Source organism: Choloepus didactylus, chromosome 1, assembly GCF_015220235.1.
Source record: "Choloepus didactylus isolate mChoDid1 chromosome 1, mChoDid1.pri, whole genome shotgun sequence".
In the NCBI taxonomy this organism is placed as follows: Eukaryota; Metazoa; Chordata; class Mammalia; order Pilosa; family Megalonychidae; genus Choloepus; species Choloepus didactylus.
In genome coordinates, this window is record NC_051307.1 from 10939535 (window position 1) to 10961732 (window position 22198).

The 22198-nt window shown below is 41.7% G+C and overlaps 1 protein-coding gene across 3 annotated transcripts in view; it reads left to right on the forward strand.

The window, feature by feature from the left end:
- Nucleotides 1-22198, forward strand: part of HLCS (holocarboxylase synthetase) — a 231186-nt gene that overhangs the window by 84400 nt on the left and 124588 nt on the right. For all 3 annotated transcript variants that reach the window (XM_037831637.1, XM_037831645.1, XM_037831654.1), the window contains one exon: nucleotides 6919-7190. In XM_037831637.1, the coding sequence (XP_037687565.1) occupies nucleotides 6919-7190 (272 nt within the window). The remainder of the gene's footprint in view (nucleotides 1-6918; nucleotides 7191-22198) is intronic.

Consider the following 22198-nt stretch of genomic DNA (forward strand, 5'->3'; position numbering starts at 1 on the left):
TTTTCTTTGTTTCTTTCCCTGCCAGTTGTCAGATTGGCTCTCCCCACCAGTCTTCCCCCAAAATCAGGCACCCACCGTGGCCTGCCACAGGGATGGTAGGTAGGCACTGGACACCCCGGCAAGTTTATTGTGTGTGGTAATATAGATCTGCTGACTTCCAATGGTGTTGTTTTCCACCAGCTTGCAAGACTTGGGTTTGTTTTGGAGCCCTGCTTTAACAGTTATTTTCCCAGTCCAAACAGGGCCAGGTTTCCAAACAAGGCATGTATAATCAGCTCCTGTGCTCCTATGAAAGGGTCTGAAGCATCTTTTTTTTTTTTTTTAAATTCAGTTTTATTGAAATACTTTCACACACCATACAATCATCCATGGTATACAATCCACTGTCCACAGCATCTTTTAAAAATTATTTTACTTCCCTTGCACTTTCCAGACGGCCCAGAAGATGGCGTTGCTTGGTAACTTAATTGTCCTCAGAGGCTGCTTTGCCTCTGAGCACAGGCTGCATCTACATAGGAGATCTGAAACTGTGAGATTCCTATGCCCTCACTTTGCCAGCCAAAATATGGCTCGATGTGGGAGCCATATTTTGGAGCACTCGATGTGGGAGTACTGTGGAAAAGTACTCCCTCAGCTGACCCAGTACTCCAGCTGCCTCTGCTGGCTGCTGCTTCCCTCAAGGGTGGGGGAAGGGCTTTCAGATCCAGGGCTGGAAACAGTCTCTGTCCACGTTTTCTCAGTCTCTTTGTCCCTCGCTGATCTGGGCTTTGAAATGTCCTCCCCTGTCCACTGGTCTTCAAACAGTGAGGGCATTTTTCACTGCTGTGTGAGATTTTAAAATCTGTGTCCCTGGTGGGAGGGTTCCTGTCTGTTGTTTCTGTGCCTTTCCCGCACTGAGACCGAGTGAGGAGGAGGGGAGAGGACCAGCTGGTCTGTAATGGAAAATTCCTACCTGATATATTTCTTCTCTTTCTTCAGTTCAGCATTTGTAGTGTTTTTCTCCAGTCTATATCCTCCTCCAGAGTTTCAAACAATTCAGAATTGTCCCTTTTTTTTCATTGAATCTCTGGAGAGAAGTTTTCAGTAGCTGTTTTCGTCAAGCTCTCTTGTAATCTTTTTTGACTTAAACTCTATTTTGTGTTACAATAATATTAGATAGTTGTGCCAGTTTGGATGTACTGTGTCCCCTAAAACACCATTATCTTTGATGCAGTCTTGTGGGGGCAGACGTATTAATGTTGATTGGTTTGGAATCCAGTGATTGTTTCCATGGAGATGTGACTCAATCATCTGTGAGTGAAATGTTTGATTGGATAATTTCCATGGAGGTGTTACCCTGCTCATTCAGGGTTGATGTGAATTGGATCACTGGAGTCATATAAAGGAGTTCACAGGCAGAAGAACCAGACAGCAACTGAGAGTGACGTTTTGGAATAGCTGCAGCTAAGAGAGGACAAAACGACCCAAGAGCAACATTTGCAGATGGCCATTTTGAAATGCAACCTGGGAGCAAGCGGATACCAGCCATGTGCCCTTCCGAGCTAACAGAGGTTTTCCGGATGCCATTGGCCATCCTTCAGTGCAGGTTTCCAATTGTTGATGCATTACCTTGGACGCTTTATGGCCATAAGACTGTAACTGTGTAACCAAATAAACCCTGTTTATAAAAGCCAATCCATTTATGGTATTTTGCAGAATAGCAGCAGTAGCAAATGGAAACAGTAGTCCAGTTTTCATTTGATTACAGATTCATGTACTATCATTTCCCACCATTTTACTTTCAACCTCTTTGTGTCTTTGTATCTAAAGTGAGTTCTTGTAGACAGCATGTGGATGGTTCATGCTTTTTCATCCAATCTGCCAATCTCTGTCTTCTAATAGGGTGATTTAATCCACTAACATTGAAGGTAATAACTGAGAAGGAAGGATTTACTTATGCCAGTCAACCATTTGTTTTCTGTATGTCTTCTATGTGTGTTTTTGTTCCTCAGTTACTCTATTACTGCCTTTTTTTATATTTGGTTACTTTTTTGTAGTGTGCCATTTTGATTCTGTTCTTTTTTCCTCTTCTCTATTTTTTAGTTATTTTCTTAGTGGTTACATGTGTAGTTACAGCTAACATCTTAAACTAATACCAACCAAGTTCAATAGTACCAACCTTGTTTTTGGTAGTATATAAAATCTCTACTTCTATATATTCCTGTCTGAGATTACAGCTTTAAATTGTTATTGTCTGAGATTACAGCTTTATTCTTCAACATATTTTAAATGTTATCTTACTAATTTGCCTGCTGAGTCATATAGGGGAGAAAAAAGCAGTTACATATGAAAAGTACAATAATAAGGATTTTATATTTACCTATTAGTCCCCTTTACCAGCATTCTTTATTTCTTCTTATGGCTTTGAGTTACTGTCCAGTGTCCTTTTACTTCAACCTGAGGGATTCCCTTTAGCATTTCTTGTAGGGTAAGTCTTCAGGTAATTACTCTTTTAGCTTTTGCTTCTCTGTGAATGTCTTAATTTCTCTTTCCTTTTTGAAAGATAATTTCGCTGATATAGAATTCTTGCCTGACAGTTTTTTTTCTTTAAGAATGCTAAATATGCCATCCCACTGTCTTCTAGCTTTCATGTTTTCTGGTGAGAAATCCACTGTTAATCTTATTGGGGATCCCTAGAAGGTGACAAGTCACTTTTCTCTTGCTGTTTTCAAAATCCTCTCTTTGTCTTTGGAGTGTTACAGTCTCATCCTGATGTGTCTTGTTGTAGATCTCTTAGAGTCTGTCCTGCTTGGCATTCCTTGAGCTTCCTGGATGTGTATACTCGTGACTGTCAACAGATTCGGGGAATTTTTGGCCATTATTTCTTCAAATTCTTTTCTTACCCCTTTCTTTCTCTGTTGTCCTTCTGTGACTCTAAGAAAGTGTGTGTTGGTAGGCTTGGTGATGCCTGTGCCAGTTGATATATATTATGTCTCCCAGAAAAAGCCATGTTCTTTAACGCAGTCTTGTAGGGGCAGAGGTATTAGTGTTGATTAGGTTGAAATCTACTGATTGCGTGTTTCCATGGAGATGTGACCCCCCCCCTTTGGGGAGGTTGTGACCTCTGATTGGATGTTTCCATGGAGGTGTGGCCCCACCCATTCAGCGTGGGCCTTGATTGGTTTGCTAGAGTCTTATAAAGGTGCTCACAAACAGAAGGGCCTCTGAGAGGCAACTTAGAGAGACATTTTGAGGATGGCCATTGAGGGCAGACTTTCGCTCTACCCTATTGTTGATGCCTTGCTTTGGACACTTTATGGCTGTAAGACTGTAACTCTTTAACCAAATAAACCCCCTTTATAAAAGCCAATCCATTTCTGGTGTTTTGCATAACAGCAGCATTAGCAAACTGGAACAGTGCCTAATAGGTCCCTCAGGATCTGTTCATTTTTCTTCATTTTTTTCTTTTTGTTTCTAATGCTGGATAATCTCAATTTTCTTGTGTTCAAGTTCACTGATACTTTCTTCTGTCTGTTCAACTCTGCTGTTGAATTCATTTAATAAGTTTTTCATTTCAATTACTGTACTTTGCAGCACTGAAATTTTTGTTTGGTTCTTTTTTTATATAATTTCATCTCTGTTTTGTTCAAACAATGTTTTCCAATTTCCATTAATTTTTTGATTATGGATTCATTTAGCTCATTGAACATATTTGACAGTTGGCATATTAAGTTGACATATTTAAGACAGTTGACATAGTAAGTTGACGTATTTAAGACAGTTGACAGTCTTTGAGTAATAGTTCCAATCTATAAGCCTCCTCAGAGATGGTTTCTGGCAAATTCTTTTTTTTTTCCCCTGGAAATTGGCCATACTTTCTTGTTTCTTTATATTTTCTTAAATTTTCTTGAGAGCTGGACATTCTGAGTATTACGTTATTATTCTGCAAATCTACTTCTCCTATTCCTCTGGGATTGCTAGGTTTTTGTTGTTGTTGTTGTTGAGGTCTGGAGCCATCAACTTGTCACTTTTCCAAACTATTTTTTCACCCGAATGGGGAAGGAAAGAGAAAAAGAGGGCAAATAAGGTACTTGTTTAAGTTCCACTGCAGCGTTTTCCTGAGAGGGGTTTGAAGGAAGGCCACCCTTAGAGCTGGCCCCCCAGTTTTTGGGTCCCCCACTGATTAAAAGCAGTGGTCAGTGATAAACGCACACACCCCTGGATCCTGGAGGACCAGACCTTTATAGCCCATCCCAGCACCAGCAGGCCGTCCCGGGAGCCCAGGCTGCGGTGTCCATGGCTGCCTGCTACACCTTGGGAATAGGGGATAATGGCTGCTATACAGGAGTATGAAATTCACCAATATTCCTCCCAGGTCTTACCTGGATGCCTTACAGTGTCCACTAGTCTCCAGAGTTTTTAAGTAGTTGATTCAGACAGTTCCTGCCAGTTCAATAATTGTTTTGGTGGAGGGATTACTGATTCCTGGGCATCCTATGCCACCATCTTCCCCAGTCCTCCTCTGTGCTTGATGCTTGCTGCGTTATCTTAGTGCTTTGTGTTCTGTGACTTCTTTCACCTCATCCCCTTTGCCAGTTTGAATGTAGTGTGTCCCCCAAATGCCATTATCTTTGATGTAGTCTTGTGGGGCAGATGTTTTGGTGCTGATTAGATTTGCTTGGACTGTGCCCCACCCAGCTGTGGGTGATGATCTGATGAGATATTCCCATGGAGGCATGGCCCCATCCATTCAGGGTGGGCCTTGATCAGTGGAGCCATATAAAAGAGCTGACTCAAAGAGAAGGAATTCAGTGCAGTGCAGCTGTGAGTGACGTTTTGAAGAGGAGCAAGCTTGCTAGAGAGGAACGTCCTGGGAGAAAGCCATTTTGAAACCAGAACTTTGGAGCAGACGCCAGCCATGTGCCTTCCCAGCTAACAGAGGTTTTCCAGACACCATTGGCCATCCTCCAGTGAAGGTACCCGATTACTGATGTGTTACCTTGGACGGCCTTAAGACTGTAACTGTGTAGCCAAATAAACCCCCTTTTATAAAAGCCAGTCCATCTCTGGTGTTTTGCATTCTGCAGCATTAGCAAACTAGAACATCCCCCTACCCCCAGATCCTTGTGGAGCTAAAGTATAAAGATACAGAGTGTTCTAGTTTGCTAAGGCTGCCAGGATGCAAAACACCGGAAATGGATTGGCTTTTATAAAAGGGGGTTTATTTGGTTACACAGTTACAGTCTGAAGGCCATGAAGTGTCCAAGGTAACGCATCAACAATTGGGTGCCTTCACTGGAGGATGGCCAGTGGTTTCCAGAAAACCTCTGTTAGCTGGGAAGGCATGTGACTGGTGTCTGCTCCAGAGTTCTGGTTTCTCCCAAGAAGTTCCTCTCTAGGCTTCAGCTTCTCTCCAAAATGTCACTCTCAACTGCTCTTGGGGCGTTTGTCCTCTCTTAGCTTCTCTGTAGCAAAAGTCTGCTTTCAAAGTCCGTCTCCAAAATGTCTCTATAAACTGCAGTTCCTCTCTCGGCTCCTGTGCATTCTTCAAAGTGTCCCTCTTGGCTGTAGCAAGCTTACTCCTTCTGTCTGAGCTTATCTAGTGCCCCAGTAATTTAATTCAGACCCACCCAGAATGGGTGGGGCAACACTTCCATGGAAATTATCCAACCAAAGGTCTTGTCCACAGTTGACTGAATCACATCTCCATGGAAACACCCAAAGGATTCCAAAATCTAATCAACACTAATATGTCTGCCCCCACAAGATTACGTCAAAGATAATGGTGTTTTGGGGGACATAGTACATTCAAACTGGCACACAGAGTTTTTAGTAAAATGCATAAAGAATCAGAAAATTACTGATGAACTCTAGTAAAGAAGGGGACTTTCAATAATTTTGGATTTAATGCGGATAGGAAGTATAATCATGAGCTATAATTTTCTTAGATTCTGGTTTCTGGACAGTTTGTTTATTTATTTTTAATAGACCTTTTTTAAAGAGCAGTTTTAGGTGGGCTGAAAAGTTGTACAGGAGGTACACAGTTGCCATATGACTCCCACCCCCCACCCCAAAACCACCCCCACAGACCCAGAGAATCCCATCATCTACATCTTGCAATACTGTGTCTCATTTGTTACAGTTGATGAACTGGCATTGATACATTATTATTAATAAAGTCAAAATAGTTTACTTTTGGCTTTACCCTCTACACTCCCTGTTGTGTAGTTCTCTGGATTTTGACAAATGCATCCACTGTGTACCCAATGTTAATAATGGTATATACAGAGTAGTGTCACTGCCCGCATCCACCTACTCAACCCTCCCCCCCAACTCCCGAGTCTTTGGCGACCACTGATCTGTTTACTGTCTCTATAGTTTTATCATTTCCAGAAGGTCATATAGCTGTAATCATAGAATATGTAACCTTTTCAGACTGGATGGTTACTTGGAAATATGCATTTAAGTTTCCTCCATGTCTTTTTGTGGCTTTAAAGCTCATTTCCATCTAGAGCCTAATAACATTCCATTGTATGGATATACTACAGTTTTTTCTTAATCCATTCACCTGTCGAAGGACAACTTGGTTGCTTCCAGTTTTGGGTGATTTTGAGTAAAGTGGTTAAAAACGTTCGTGTGCAGATTTTTACATGGACATCAGTTTTCAACTCATTTAGATAAATACCTAGAAGCACAATAGCTGGATTATACGGTAGACCTAACTTTACCTTTGTAATCTGCCAAATGGAGCTATTTATTTTTATAGTAAAAGCATACATGGTATATTTATTATAATCATAAATACAGATAGTATGTTGAACTGGCTTTTATTTGTCATCAATTAGGAATATTTATATAATCAAAACAGTACTTAAATACGAAGCTACCACCTAACATAATGCCAAATTTTGACCATTCATTTCTTCCTTTCTGACATAGGAAATCCGGGATCCTCTCACACAGTGGCTTGAGAAGCATAAGGATTCCAGAGGAGTAATAAAATCCAGCAAGCTCTCCCTCAAATTTGTTCCATCCTATACACCTGAAATAGAAATAACCCCATCATCTATACCTGTTGTTACTGACACGGAGGCTTTCTCATCCGAACATTTTAACTTAGACATCTATCGACAAAATTTGCAGACAAAGCAACTTGGAAAAATAATTCTGTTTGCCGAAGTGACGCCCTCGACGATGAGCCTCCTGGATGGGTAAGTTCTGATCAGACCTTCTCCAGCACGGTTGGGGGGAAGCCCGTCATGGTGTTGATTCTCTCTGGCTAAGACGGGGCATGGACAGGGTTTCAGAACAATGCAACCTAATAGATCTTTTAGCGAGGAGGATGCACCTCTGTTCCTGGCAAGTGGACATGCAGGCAGAGAAATTACGTAGTGTTCTTTGATCTAAGATTTGTAGTTTAAGGATGGGGTGGTTTTTGTGCTGGAGACTCTCTTTAATCAGGCCTTCAGAATGTACTTGGGGGAAAAAGAGAACATTATGGAAAAATTGTTTCACAGCTGGCCTTGTTGCTCAGGTTGTTTATTGTTTTACTTTTGCGTTGCTGTAACCAGAGTAAAACGTTTAGTTTAAGATGTTCTACTGGGGCATTAGAATGGCAAATTTGAATGATGTGTAAGCTCAGTTAAATTGAAATAAACTGAAGCTTTGTACTTGAAAAACTGTTTCGGTATCTTCTCATCCAACACATTTTTTAGGCGCTTTGTAATTCCATTCGGATGTTTGAAATTTACTCTTATTGCAACTTTCTGTCTTCATTTTCCCTTTCATGGGCCTTGAGTAAAGATTAAAGAATGAAAAACAGATAAAAGGAATTTTTTTTAACTCCCGCATTAGTCAATGTTAATTAATACTCAAATCATGTTGAGATAGTTTTGAAAGTAGAATTATGGAGGGTTTGAAGAAGAAAAGTGTCTTCTCTCAACAGGGGGCCAGAAGTTGAGGAAAATCAGACTTCAAAAATAATCGTATCCATAATTTCTAGGACGAAATTTATACTTGTGGGACTGCATAGTTAGATCGATATAGAATTCAACCCTTGGACATTTTTTTTTTTTTTAAATTTTAAACAAGATATGTTTGTTGTTTAAATTTCATCTCTAAGTTCTTTCTGTTTACCTAATGCATTCTTCCTAGTTTTAATGATTTGTCACTGACTTGACAAAAAGAAATTCTTGGGAAGTACCTTATACTAACACGTGGACAAATTTTGATCTTTCTTTTTAATAGTAACTTTTGGACTCTGATAATGGGTTGATGTAGAACAAAATAAGACAACCAGCATTTTACTGACTCTCCTACTCAACGTAATTAGAACGGCTGTTTGAGCATAGTGTGCTGAGAAAGGACTAGTGTAGAATTGGCAGTGAAGGCGGGAGGAGTGGGTCGGTGGAGATGAGCCACGTGAATTAAAAATATTCTTTGCTTAACTTGGGTTGTGATAGGTCCTTTTCTTTCAGTGTCCCCTGCCTCTTTCTTCCCCTTTCCCTCTGTGCCTCCCTGCCCCCCAGTCCCCAGCAGAGAAAAAAAAGCCTGTTCTTACAGATTAATCATTACTTGCTTGTTACCAACCCTGTGATAATTCTTGGTTACTGAAGTGAAGAGTTAGGGGTAATGCACTAGGGTGGCTTGGAGTTATCTAATCCAGAAAAATTTAAGATTCAGTTTTTAATCTTAATCCATTCTTGGGGGTGGGGGTGGGGACTGGTGTTAGCAGGATCTTTTGATGAGGTTGTTTTTAGTTAAGGTGTGGCCCATCTGAATCGGGAGAGGTCTTTTTCCTGTTACTGGAGTCCTTCTAGAGATGGCCACAGGGAAAAAGCTGGAAGCAGGAAGTGTGGGAGTCCTGGGAGAGAAAGGTGCTGCCACTGCCACATGCAATGCCCTGTGACAGAAAAGCCCAGGAGCTAGGATGGCCGGCAGCCAGCCCCAGAATGCCACCGTCTTTGGGGAGAAAGCATTGCCTTGCTGAAGCCTTGATTTTGGACTTCTACCCTCAAGACCATGAGCTGTTAAATTCCTGTTGTTCAACCAGTTCACTGCATGCTGTTTTTTTTAGTAGCTAGGAAACTAGAAAACCCATGATAATTATGTTTTCCAAATAAAAAAATCAGACATGATCCAACTACATGACATTCTGGAAAAAGCAAAGCTATAGAGACAGTTAAAAGATCAGTGTCTGTCACAGGTTGGGAGGTGGGGTGGGGGGGAGGGGCTGAACAGGTGGAGCCGGGGGGATTTTTCGGGCAGTGAAACGATTCTGTGTGATGCGGTAATGGTGGATACATGACATCGTGCATTTGTCAAAATCCGCAGAACCAGACAACACGAAAGTGAAGCCTAGAGTACTGGGGGCTTCAGTTACTAGTAATGTGTCAATATTGTTTCCTCCCCAGTAGCAAATGTACCACTCGGACACGCTGGATATTAGTAATAGGGGAAACTGTGGGCTGGAGGAGACTGGGTGTTCTGGTTTGTGAATGCCGCCATTATGCAAAATACTAGAAATGGATTGGCTTTTATAAAGGAGTTTATTTGGTTACAAAGATACAGTCTTAAGGCCATAAAGTGTCCAAGGTAAGGCATCAGCAATCGGGTACCTTCACTGGAGAAAGGCCTTTGGCATCTGGAGAACCTCTGTTAGCTGGGGAGGCCTGTGGCTGGCATCTGCTTGCGTTTCAAAATGGTGTTCTCCAAAATGTCAGCTTCAGCTTTCAGTGGCCATCTCCAAAATATCTCTCTAAGCTGCAGAAGCATTGAGCTCCTTCTGTCTGAGCTTTTATAGGGCTCCAGTAAACTAATCAAGACCCACACTGAATGGGCGGGACCACACCTCCATGGAAATAATCTAATCATAGGTATTCCCCACAGTTGGGTGGGTCACATCTCCATGGGAACAACGTAATCAACACTAATATGTTGGCCCCCACAAGAATGCATTAAAGAGCATGGTGTTTTGGGGAACATAATACATCCAAACCAGCACACTGGGGTATAGGGAAACTGTACTTTCTGCTCAAGTTTTCCGTAAACCTAGAAACTGCTCTAAAAAATAAACTCTTATTAAAAAAAAAAACAGATATAATTTTAACGAAAGGTTTTGGGAGGTAAAGTTCAGATAGAAAATACTGGTCCTTGCAGACCATTCTTGTTTCCATGAACAATAACGTGTTGTGTCAGGACATCTAGAAAGCTTGGAATTCTGAGCTCGTAGAGTAGGTGGTGCCTCACCCAGGGGTGCAGTAAGAGCCCTGTTCCAGTGGATGCACTGAAGCTCCCCAGTGCATTCAGATGCTTGGGTTTCATTGCACCCCAGGAACCAGTGTTTTAGGGTGAAAAGAAGATGCTGTGAAAATACACTGTTTGGTACTCTTGAATATTTTTAAGTTCCTTTCCGATGTAAGGTTTCTGGACTCTAGATGGTGAACCATCTGACAGCTCAGATCGCTGGTGGCAGACAGAGGGCACCTCCTTCCATATCAAATCTGCGTTCTTTCCACTCTTGAGGCTGGTTAGCCCTCAGCAGAGATCATTTCCCTTTTATAGAACTTTGCCGAGTGTGTGAAGAAGCTGACAGACACTGAGAGTTTGAATTTTTAGAGCCATTTTCTGATTCAGGCTCGGACACAGGGTCCGTCTTCCCAGACGCAGAAGTCCCTGGCTGGGGCTTGATCAAATGCTTTGCCATTGCAGAGCTCTGTCACCAGCTGAGCCCAGGAGGCCTGGTCCTTTGCCGACTGCCCCTGCCCGGCTCAGTGAGCTCAGCTGGTTGGATGGGTCCCACGGGCATGGATTCAGTGCTGTCTCTGGATTGTGAACTTGACCAGATTCCATAGTCTCTCCTACAGCCACAAACCCAGGAAGCCGTTTGCACATGTGAGCAGTGGAGGTGGGGGAGCGACGGGGGTCCAGCGCAGGTGTTGTGGATGAGCCTCCGCAGTCCACCCTCCCTGCTGGAAAGCACCTCTAGGTGCTTACTCTGCTCTGTGTAGCTGGGAGCCTGCACATTCTCTTCAACCTCACGATAAGAGGTGATGGACTGTCTAGCATGAGGAAGGTTAGACCACAAGTCATTGTGATATTTTGGGAATATTCTTCCGTTTGATTTATCATATCTTTGATTGACCTGTACCAAGCCTGTCAGATGCTCACAGGAGTTAGGCGTGAAGCACAGTGTGCGGTGAGCCAGATGAACACGGACTTGTTCATACTAATTTCCTTGGCATTTTAGTACATCCTGAATAAACTGGGCCAAGGATTGACTGTTTTGTATTTCTAAAGAGTAATTTCGTTTTCTTTATATACTAAATAAGTTTATTTCCTTACCACTGTTTAAGTCCCTTGACTTTCCAGTTTTAAGCGTGACTTTGTCACGTCATGGGATATGCATTTATGCAGTGCCTCCTGTATACCAGGCATTGTGTTAGGCAGAGGAGAGGTATTGATGAGGATAAGGTAGCACCCTGGGCTTCAGAAGCAGATTCCAGTTCTCATTACAGTTCCTAAAGTTCCATCTGCCTTCCTGGGCTGAGTGTTGGGAGTTCAGGACAGAAAGGAGACAAGTGGCACAGCAGAGATCAAGATGCAGTGGGCAAAGTAACGCAGGTTGGTGAGTCTTTTTCTTGCAGTTCCTATGTGTTGGGGTTGTGCTCACAGTCTAGCAGGGAAAATGCTGGAGCGGAGGACCTTCTCACCTGCGAGCTGGGCGCCCTGGGCAGTGTCACCTCCATGGGCCTCAGTCTCCTCCGCTGGGCAGTCAGAGCATTGGGGCTGCACCTGCTCCCAGCCACCTTCACCTCTGCTCCCAGGATATGGAGGCCTTACCCCCAGCCAATCTTCCAACGCTCTGTGAATTAGCCGTGAGTTAGTTGAGGAAGTCTTCCATGGGAGGCAATCAACTTTCTAAAAGCAAAGTGAGAAAAAGGAAAGATAATTCCATAAAGTAGCTTTAAAAAAAAAACCACGTGGCGGGGGGGATGGCATTGGGATGACACCATCATTTAGAAAAGATTATGTTTTTATTTTAGAATGTGGGGCCCATCCCAGCCTTTCAACTTGATGCATATATATCTAGTCGCCCCCAAAACATCTCTCCCTTTCCTTCTGCCTGCAGCCTGCTCCCCTAATTTGCTTCATTCTCTGCCTCCTCCCCTGAAGTTGAGGCCAGAGCGGACAGAAACTGGGCTGGAACTAATTTAATGGCCGAGTGACCTCACGGTGGAGAAACAGCTGGGCCCTCATAAGGATCTTTGTCTTCATTTCCACCGCGGCTGGTAGCGTGCCAGTCAAGGTCCGGCTGGAGACCCAGGTGGAAGCGATTAGACCTGTCATAAAGTTTGAAAAATTGATTCTGGAGCCGAAGTGAATAGATTGAACTTGACAGTGTTGTCCTAAAGATTCTAAGGGAAAATTCTGTAGTTTAATTTGAAATCCCTTGATTATTCATTAGCTCTCCAGATGGCTTTTGTTGATATTTTACATATTAATGCCTGTATTGTGTTGTCATCGGGGTACTTGGGGTACTTTTAGTGTGCACGGAGGTAATGAGCAAAGAATAAATACGTTGGTCAAGTGTCCCAAATTAATGGGATGTTAGCGTAATTGTGAAATAAAGGGTTTTTAAGGAGTGGATTGCTTTGGCACGATTAGGGTAAGCTTTTATATGAGCCCAAATTGGCGCTTTAAAAGGGAAAACTCTTGGAGAATTTTTTGAAAGCCTTCATTTTAATGTTTACTTCTAAATTAAAGTTTAAAATATAACTCCAGCCTTTGACTTCAGCAGTCATGACTGAAAGTTATTCTGGCAGCTTCTCCGTCAACTGTGTTTTTGTCCCAATTCGACACCTGAACAAGTTAACCTTTCACACACCAAGCTCCTGTGTGTGAATTATTTTGTCTATTTTTCAGAGATTCATCCACATTTTTAGTGTTTGGGGATGCTGGTGTTTTTATTTTTACATTTCATAACTGACTTTTAAATTAGAGTAAACTTCTTGTGTTGTTTGCCATTTTGTAATACTTGCAGTATATTTTACTTAGATACCATTTTCTTGAGAATTGGGCTACCTTGTCTTGTCTCTTTCCATGTTGGACAACATTTCAGTGCTGGACCACCCAAAATGTCCCTAGTTTTACTTGCAGTCGAGTGAGTGGAATAGTCCGCCTTTTAAAAATTTCAGTTGTTCAACTAATTTCTCTTGCGTGCCAGCTGTGTGCAGGGGCCTGTGCTAGGCTCAGGCACAGTGGGGAACACAGAGATGCCCCTGCCCTCCAGGAGCTTACCTTCAACCCCAGGGTGGAAGCAAGGATGTGATGATATGACGTGCTCTTAGCACACGGAAATGTTTACCAAACTCTCACCATTATTTAAACTTGGTGCGTGATTCTTCTTTTCCTTTTGACCTTTGTGATGCATTTTTCTATGGATGTTCAAGAAGTAAATCAGCATTGCCGTCACAGAAGATCGTGCTACATGCTTTCTTGGGTGGAGTTTTTCATTGAAGATTTTGACAGTGTTGCCTCATTATACCAGAACCACAATGGTTCATCACTGGTTGCTCTTTTGCCAAAAATGTGTTGTTTTAATCCAGCTTTTGTTGAAAGAAGGAAAAATAGTTGATAGTCACGGGTTCCGTTTCCCTTAAAATGTGTTGTGCAAGTTCTCTTTTTGTTAAATTTTCTTTGTATTTAACTCCTAACCCTTTAATTTTCTAAAGGAGCCACAGCCTCGTCCCCAGCTGTGTATTTGTGCCTTGCCCATTACCCATCTCTTGGTGGGACCCCCACAGCTTTTGTGCCAGTCAGAAATGTGTGTGTTTGATGTTGCTTCAATCTCTTAAGTTTCTTTAAACATCTCAGATCGTGATTGCTCTGTAGAATTGCCTGATTGCTTACTGCACTTGATATTAATTTTGTCAGTTGCTTCTGTTATATTTAAAACAAGCAGTGAAAGAGCACAGGACATAATCCAGCAAGGTCTGGGGTTGGATCATGCAAAAACTAAAGACGGCAGCAGGGAATTCTCTCAACTTTTTCCTCCAGATCAGATTTATCTTAGAGAAAAAGCTAAGGGTGTTGGCTGTAGTTTAGAAGTGAGCTGACTCCCGTGGTGGTTGGGGAAGTTTTCAGTCTAGTCTGTATTGTCCAAAGGGGTTATTCCTTAGCAACAGGACAAGGTAAACGGCTCTGAGTATCAGAGCGAGCTTATTAGAAAGCTGGCTTCTACGAGGCAAGGCCACTTGGGATCCTGAAAGCAGGCCAGGCCTTGGAGTGTCACCACTTCCTGTTCTGAGGCAAGTTCCCTGACTTCTAACTGAAGTAACACCCACTCGTGGGGTGTCGGGAGGGTCAACGGAGGTGAAGCCACGGGGAGCTCTTCGCTCGGTCCCCGACATGCAGTGGATGGCCGGTAGCTGCTGGTTTCATCTCTTCTTTCCCTGCCCACCAAGTCTGGTGCTTTCCCCACATGGAGACTGCTGATGGCACCTACTTGGAAACTGCAAAAATGAAGATTGAGAATGTGTTCCTAGGTTCTGAGGCAGTAAGAAATGGACAGTAGGAAAACAGCATTTAAAAAACTTGGTTTATGAATTCACATTCGTTTCTAAATGGGAACTTGTTAGATAATTCTTGTTAGTGTTCACTGAGAATTCAGGTGTGCCCATGTAAGTGGGGTGGAGCCAGGGGCTGAGCTGTGCTTCAAAAAACGTGTTTTAGTAACCGTCTGTAAATGCATTGGTTACTCAAGCAGATATTTTTCCTTCAACCCACTAAGCATCCCTTTCCCTGTTTCCGTTTCTTTCCTGACTCTGCCTTGGGATTTATTTAGACAAACTATCTTTTTTCCTTTCAAATAAAACTCGTTTCTGCTTTCAAGGTGAGAGCTGATTTGCTTTCATCTGCCCCTGTAAAATCATTTGCACACCTACCGCTTGGCTACACATTCCCTGGGCTCTGAAATGTCTTTGTTTCTGCTTTTTGTTTGGAGAGAAGCATGTTCTGTTCTGCACGAGGGGCATTCTGTCACTTTCAGATCCTCAGCGCCACATTTTTTCTGCATTGCACAAGGAGTCATTCATCATTTTCATTTTTTGTTCGGCTCTCCCAGAAGAGTATTCAAATTAGCGAGAGAAGGAAAATGATGAAGTCATGGTCTGGCAGAGAACTATTTTCTTGGGGGCTGGGAAGAGGGAGCAATTAGGCTGGGGTCTGTACCTACCTCTTTCTCAGCCCTTTGGTTTCAGAGGTCACCTGGGTGACAATGTTGTTTAAAATTGCATAAAATTTGTGTGCATGGAATCTACCAAAAAATGAAACTAGGCAGTGGGGTAGCCATGTGGGAAACCCGGAAACATGCACTGTGACTTTGTCTGTGTCATTTAGAGTCACCAACTCTGTGGTCTTGGGTGAATCACAGAATTTCTCTCAGTCTTATTTCCTTATCTGTAAAATGAGAGGGTTGCATGAGATCTGTGGCTTAATTTAAAAACAAAACAAAACCGCAATAATAGTGCCTCCTTTTCAGACAAAGTAGTAAAGAGAACCCCTCAGTACAGCAGGGTCTGGGGAGCCTTCTCAGAGCCTGGGTTCCCTGGACACAGACCTCGAGACCACGGCGAGAAGGTGGCCATGGGGTCTTCTGACCCAGGGAGCGGTTCTTTTATTTTAAGGGATGGCTGATGGGTTGGCTGGGTTATTTCTTTTTCTGCCCTGCCTGTTCCAAAAAAACAGATTTAAGACAATGGGGATTTAATTTTAGCTGTTGCAAGGTCATTTCTGCCTCCTGTAGTTACTGTGCAGTTGAAATGGAATACCCAGCGTTGTTGGGTTGCCACGCATCCTGCTAAAGCTGTAAGTGTGTTGTAAGACTAAGCATTGGAGTGTCTCGACGTCCTTGTCTTCTCCAGGTGAACGTTAGTGATGACTGAGTGGCTGGAGCTCCCTTCTGTAACCCCGGGAGATTGGGGTAGATTCCATGCCCCTGTTAAGCTAAGTGGTGGTTGTCTTGGGGGTGATTATCCAGGTGGGTTTTCAAATGTCGTCAACCCCGGAGCCAAGAATTTGAAGTCCCCCGTTAGAGATGCATGTCGTCCAAGGAGAAAAATCTCTGCCAGAATTGCTTCCAATCCAAACACCCAGAATCCAAGAGGGGATGATACCATGGAGTACCGAACTCTGGTGTTGAAAAATGCCATCAATTCACAGCACACTTAAAGTGCCCTGGGAGGGTAAAAGGGAGTGGGGAGCGAGGCTGTGGCAAGAGCTGGGAGAAGGGGAGTTTGGGTGGTGTGGAGTTGTCCTGGATGAGGTCTTGGCTAATGAAGTTTCATTAAAGCTTGCTTGGCTCATTACCCTGGAACATAGAATTCGCCTTGTGCTCTGAGCCTGGGTTGGATTTGATTGGAATGGTGGTGGAGAGTTGAAGGCGGGGATTTATGTAAGTCACAACTTTCTCCCTGTTCTTCTGGCATTTTGATAGGTAATCCTTGTTACCCCTTCTTGGTATCCTTCCTACTTTTAAAGATACCCTATGAGACCTTCTCTTTTCTAAGCTTAAACTGAAATGTCATTTGATTTTTAATGCTGTGTGACACCTGTAGAGGTAATAAAAGAAACTTGGATGTTGCAAAGCAGGACTGCAAATCTCTCACGTGGAGCTTCTCATAAAGGGTTATTCTTGTTTAGATGCTCCATTAAAAAGCTTCCTGTCTCTTATTTTGGGGTTTGTTTCTTTTCTTCTCCTTCCCTTTGTTTGCCTTTCCTTTTCTCTTCTTTTGTTTTTGATTCATTCAACAGTATAAGTGTGCCCTGCCACCCCCCCCCCCCCAACTATTAAAGGTCTTCTTTAAGGAACTTTTGCTCCAGGTGGACAGAGGTAGAGCCTCATTACAAGATAACAGGGAGTCCCTACTTTTTATTCTGATGCTGGGAAAACTGTCAAGAAGAATAAATTTTTCCAGCACCATGTTGTCATCATTGGGGTGGACTGGGGATTTGACATCTGCTAAATCCTCAATCAGGCAGTGTGTTCCCAAATGCTCATGGCTCTTAGATCCGGGAGGCATTGGAAAGCCGGTTGTCCACAGCTGCTAGAACTCCCTCTGCAGGGAGGTGTCTGGGCACCGACTTGGAGCTACTTCCTGCTGTTTGTTCAGTTAAGAAATATTGATTGAGCTCTGATAGCTCAAGGCAGCCCATTCCCGTCATCTTAGGATAGCTCTGTCTACTAGAGCGGGTCCATTTGGGCCATGGGTCTAGATAGAGAAATTTTAATCCTCTCCCAGATGATAGTGTTTCAGATATTTGAAGGCAGTTATTTTGGCCCCCTTTATCCCTGTATGTTTTTTTCTCTAAACATTTCCAGTGTCTAAACATTTCTCTACTCTCCTGTGGTGGTGATGAAAGCTTTAGCTCTGAAGGACCAATAACTCTGATATAAGACCAGTCAGGATCCATCAAATGACACAAATTTATTTTCTGAAAATAGTTTTCAATTATAAAAAGGATTCTTGTTCATTATAGAAAACTTGCAACTTTAGTATTGAATGGTAAGGAAATCAAAATCATCTGTAATCTCACCACCTGTTAAGAATCAGGTTAATCTTTTGGTGTGTTTCCTTTTAGTTGTCAGCATTCCCCACTCCCCCATCCCAAACAATATTCATAAAATTGCGATGACACTGTATTTGAAATAAGCATTTCCCACGCAATCAAATGGTCTGCTAAAATGTCATTTATTAGATACATATAGTCATAATGTAATTTATTTAAACTATCCCCTGTGATGGCATTCCTGTCATTTCCAGTGTTTTCCTATTATAAACAAGAAGCATGTTTCTTCTTGTACCAGCAGTTCTGTATAATTCTGTATAATTTCCTTTCTAGAAAAAAATATGAAAATTACAAAACAAAAGCAGACATCGGTAGCAGTTCAACAGGATGATGCTAATAATATTCATTATTATTGTTTGTGTTGCTGCTGTGTTGCCATTCAGTCACAACTTTTGGCCACAAGGATGTCATGCCTTGAGAATAATGATTAACATGAAGTGATCATTTACCCCCATGGCAGGTACTGTGCTAATGCTTTATGTGCACTTTTCTCCTCCAGTCTTGCCCATGACCCTATGAGATAGGTACCATTTCCACGTTAAAAGAGGGGGGAGCTATGGATGGCTGAGAGAGCTTAAATGGCTTGGCATTAAGTGGTGGCAGCAGCCCTTAAAAGATGTTTTCTCCAGAGCCTTAATTCCTGCTCCCTAACACTCTGTTACCTTTCTACAGATGCTTTGCTGAAATCCTAATATACTATATACCCTGTACTTGCAATATCTACTTATGTACTAATCTTGATATTTAAGGAGATCAGGTTGGCATGCTTACATCTTGGCAATTGTGTTTATTTATTTTTATGAAGTGTGTGGTACAAAGAGCTGTAACAGGAGACCTCAGTTTAAGATCCAGCTCTTGAGCTTACCAGTGGGACAAGTTACTTCTTTGTTCTGGACCATTATCTGTAAAACAATTGACAGTAATACCTATAGTGATGTATTCTATGTGGATGAACTAAAATGTTACTGCATACTATGTGCCAGCACAATTCCTGGCCTCTAACAGGTGCTTGTTATAGTAATTGCCATATTTCCTTGAATTTCAACTGAAATAGGACATCTTTCGTTAGTACAAATTACAACTGAAAATTAGAACTGCATGCTTCTTTTAGCCTTTGTCTAGTTCATAGTAGCCCTTCAAAGATGAGCTATTGCAAATGCAATTATATTGTCCTCATGTTCTCAAGTTCTGTGAGCTTGAAAATAGAACAATAATAATTATCCAATCTAGAGAAGAGAGAAAAAGATTGAAAAAAATAATAAACAGAGCCTCAGGGACCTGTGAAATGATGTAAAAATGTCTAATGTATGTGCAATTGGAGTCCCAGAAGGTGAAGCAAGAATGGAGCAGAAACAATATTTGAAGAAATGATTGCCAGAGTCTCCCCCAATTTAGTGAAAGACATAAATGTTGAGATTCCAGAAGGTCAGCAAACACCAAGCAGGGTAAACATGATGGAAAATGCTTGTTACTTTGTAGCAAAACTAGTGAAGACCAAAGACAGAGAGAAAATTCTGAAAGCAGTGTGAGGAAAATGACACTTTACACATACGGGGACTGTAATTTGAAAGTCCACGGACTTCTCATCTGGAATTACTGATGCCCGAAGTGAGTGGAACAATATATTTAAAGTGCCCAAAGTAAAAAAAAACCTGTCAACTCAGAATTCTTTATCTGGTGAGAATATCCTTCAACAATGAGGGCAAAATGCATTTTTTAGAAAAAAGAGCACTGGGACAGTGTGTTATGGTGTAGGTCTTCTGGAAAGAAAAGTCAAAGAATGTTCCTTCCTTCGGGAGGGAATGGAGTACTGAAAAGGTAAATATCTGGGTAAATTTAAAATACTTTTTCCCACCTAATTTCTTTAAAATTTATATGACTGTTTACAGCAAAACTTCTAACACTGTCTTGAGGAATCTTGCATATGTTGATGGTAATATACACGCCACTCTAGCAGGCAGGACAGTGGAGGCATGGTAAATGAACCCATGTGCTTGTAAGGTTTCTACATTTAACATGCAATGGTAAATATTAACTCTGAGTTAATATGTATTAAGGATGCAAATCCTAATTCCTAGAGCAACCAATAAAAACAGAAGGAAAAGAGGTATAGTTAAAAAAGCCAACAGATCAATTAAAATGCAATTGTAAAAAATCCAGATAATCCAAAAGAAGGCAGGAGACTAGGAATAGAGAAACGAAAAACAGAAGTAACAAACAAAAAATAACAGTAGACCTAATCCAACTTTATTAATAATTGTGTTAAATGATAATGGTATAAGTGGTAAAATTAAAAGGCAGAAAATGTCAGAATGGATTAAAAAAGAAACAAAAGTAAGACCCAAGTATATGTTCTCTTCAAGACACACTTTATCATAGGAAGCACAGATAGGTTGAAAGTAAAAGGGTGGAAAATGATGCACCATGCAAACTGTAAGCCTAAGAATGCTGGAGTGACTTTATTCACATCAGACAAAATAGACTTGTGAAGAATTGCAAGAGATAAAGAGGAATATGTCATAATGATGAAAGGATCAGTGCATCAAGAAGGCATAACAATATAAATGTGTATGTATCTAGTAAGAGAGCTTCAGAATACATGAATCAAATTGACAGAAGAAATGAGGGAAATAGACTAGTTAACAGTCATAGAGATGCTAACACCCCTTTCTTAGCAGTAGGTGGACCAACAAAGTAAAAATCAGTAAGGACATGGAGGATCTGAATAACACTATCAGCCCCTTTCACCTAATTCCTATTTGTAGAATACTATGCCTTGCCACTGCAGAATACATATTCTTCTCAAGTGCCTACAGTCATCCAGGATATATAAAGAACTTCTACAACTCAATCATAAAATGACAAACAGCCAATAAAAAATGGGCAGAGGATTTTGGAACACTACTTCACAAAATAGGAACGGCAATAGCCTAATAAACACATGTAAAGATCCTCAACATTATCTGTTATCAAGAAAATGCACATTAAAACTACAATAAGATACCACTGTATTCCTAACAGAATAGCTAAAAATGAAAAGACTGACCACATCAAATATTGGCACGGAGGTGGAGCCAGATATCATTGGCGGGAATATAAACCGAGACAAGCACTTTGAAAAACAATGAGGTGGTTTCTTATAGGACTAAACATGTACCACCTCGGTAATGACCTAGCAGTCCCACTCCTAGGTTTTACCCAAGATAAACAAAAACACATGTCTGCGCAAAAAGACTTGTAATGTTTGAGCAGCCTTATTGTAAGAGCCAAAAGGTGGAAGCACTCCACATGTCCATCAGCAGATCAACCCATAAACTGCAGCACAGTCATACGACAGAACCCTACTCAGCAAGAGAAAGGAATGGACTACTGATTCATGCATCAAGATGCCTGAATCTCAAACACTTGAGAAGACTTCCACAAGAGAGGATGTAACATATGATTCCATTTTAGGATGCTCTAGAACAGGCAATCTCGTCTGCAGGGATAGAAGATCAGAGCAGTGCTTGTTTGGGGGCCGGGGCTGTGGATCAGCTGGGAAGAGGCGTGAGGCACGTCCTGGGCAGTAGCTGTGCTTTGTCTTTAGGATAGGGGTTTCGGTACCAGATGCAAACACCTGTCCAAACTCAGCAGATCTTATGGTATCGTTGTAGGTAAATTTTTCATAACACAAAATATTGAATTGCAGTTAACTGTCTTCATGTATTCATAAGTATTCAGGGGGATATCTGCAGCTTACTTTGAAATGCACACAACAATAAGATGGTTTAGTGGATGGGTAGGAGGTTGATAGATACGTATCATGAAATGTTAGCAGTCAGTCTAGGGTGGTGGGTATGTGGGTGTTTACTCTAAAAATTCAACCTGGCTGTGTACTCCAGTATTTTTATAAAAAGATCACCATGGAAGATTTAATAAATAGTCGTCCTAGTATATTTACAATCAGCTTAAATTTAAGAAAATTGGATGTATGGAAGCTTTTTTTTTTTTGCAGCCCCAGCGGTACACGTCTGTGAAGGCTACCTCATAAAGGAAAATGTGTAGTGAATGTATAGTGTTTCCTGTGTTCCTACATTTTCCTCCCTTGTCTTCTTTCTTTTACTTAAACTCTCACAGTTTTCTGAGCAAAACAGCTTAAATCACATGAAAAGTATAAAGTCAAACTGTAGCGTTCCTTTCGGTGACAGGCTGGGTAAGTTACACCATAGGTATTGGGTATTACAAGAACAAAAATTTAAAACAAAAGTCACAGTCTGTATTTTCGTTTTCTGAAATCCCACTAGTCTAATTTCTCTTTATTTATGCCCCTTGTGAAAATATTTTAAAAATCTGAATTTGTACGCATGTAAAGTTTCTGTTTCTCACACCTCGTATCACTCAGCCTCCCGTCCGGGGCTTTACAAGCGCGCGTGGAGTACGGGGCTCCCAGCCGGGCACACGGCTGGTCCCGGGGTGGCTGTGAAGTGTCCCACCCCGTGTGAAAAAGAAAAGATATAATTAGCAGCGTCCTCATTATTGAAAATATTCTCATTAGTGTATATTCTGATGTAATTTTATGCCAAAATTGCTCAAAGGAACCTCTCCAAGGCTC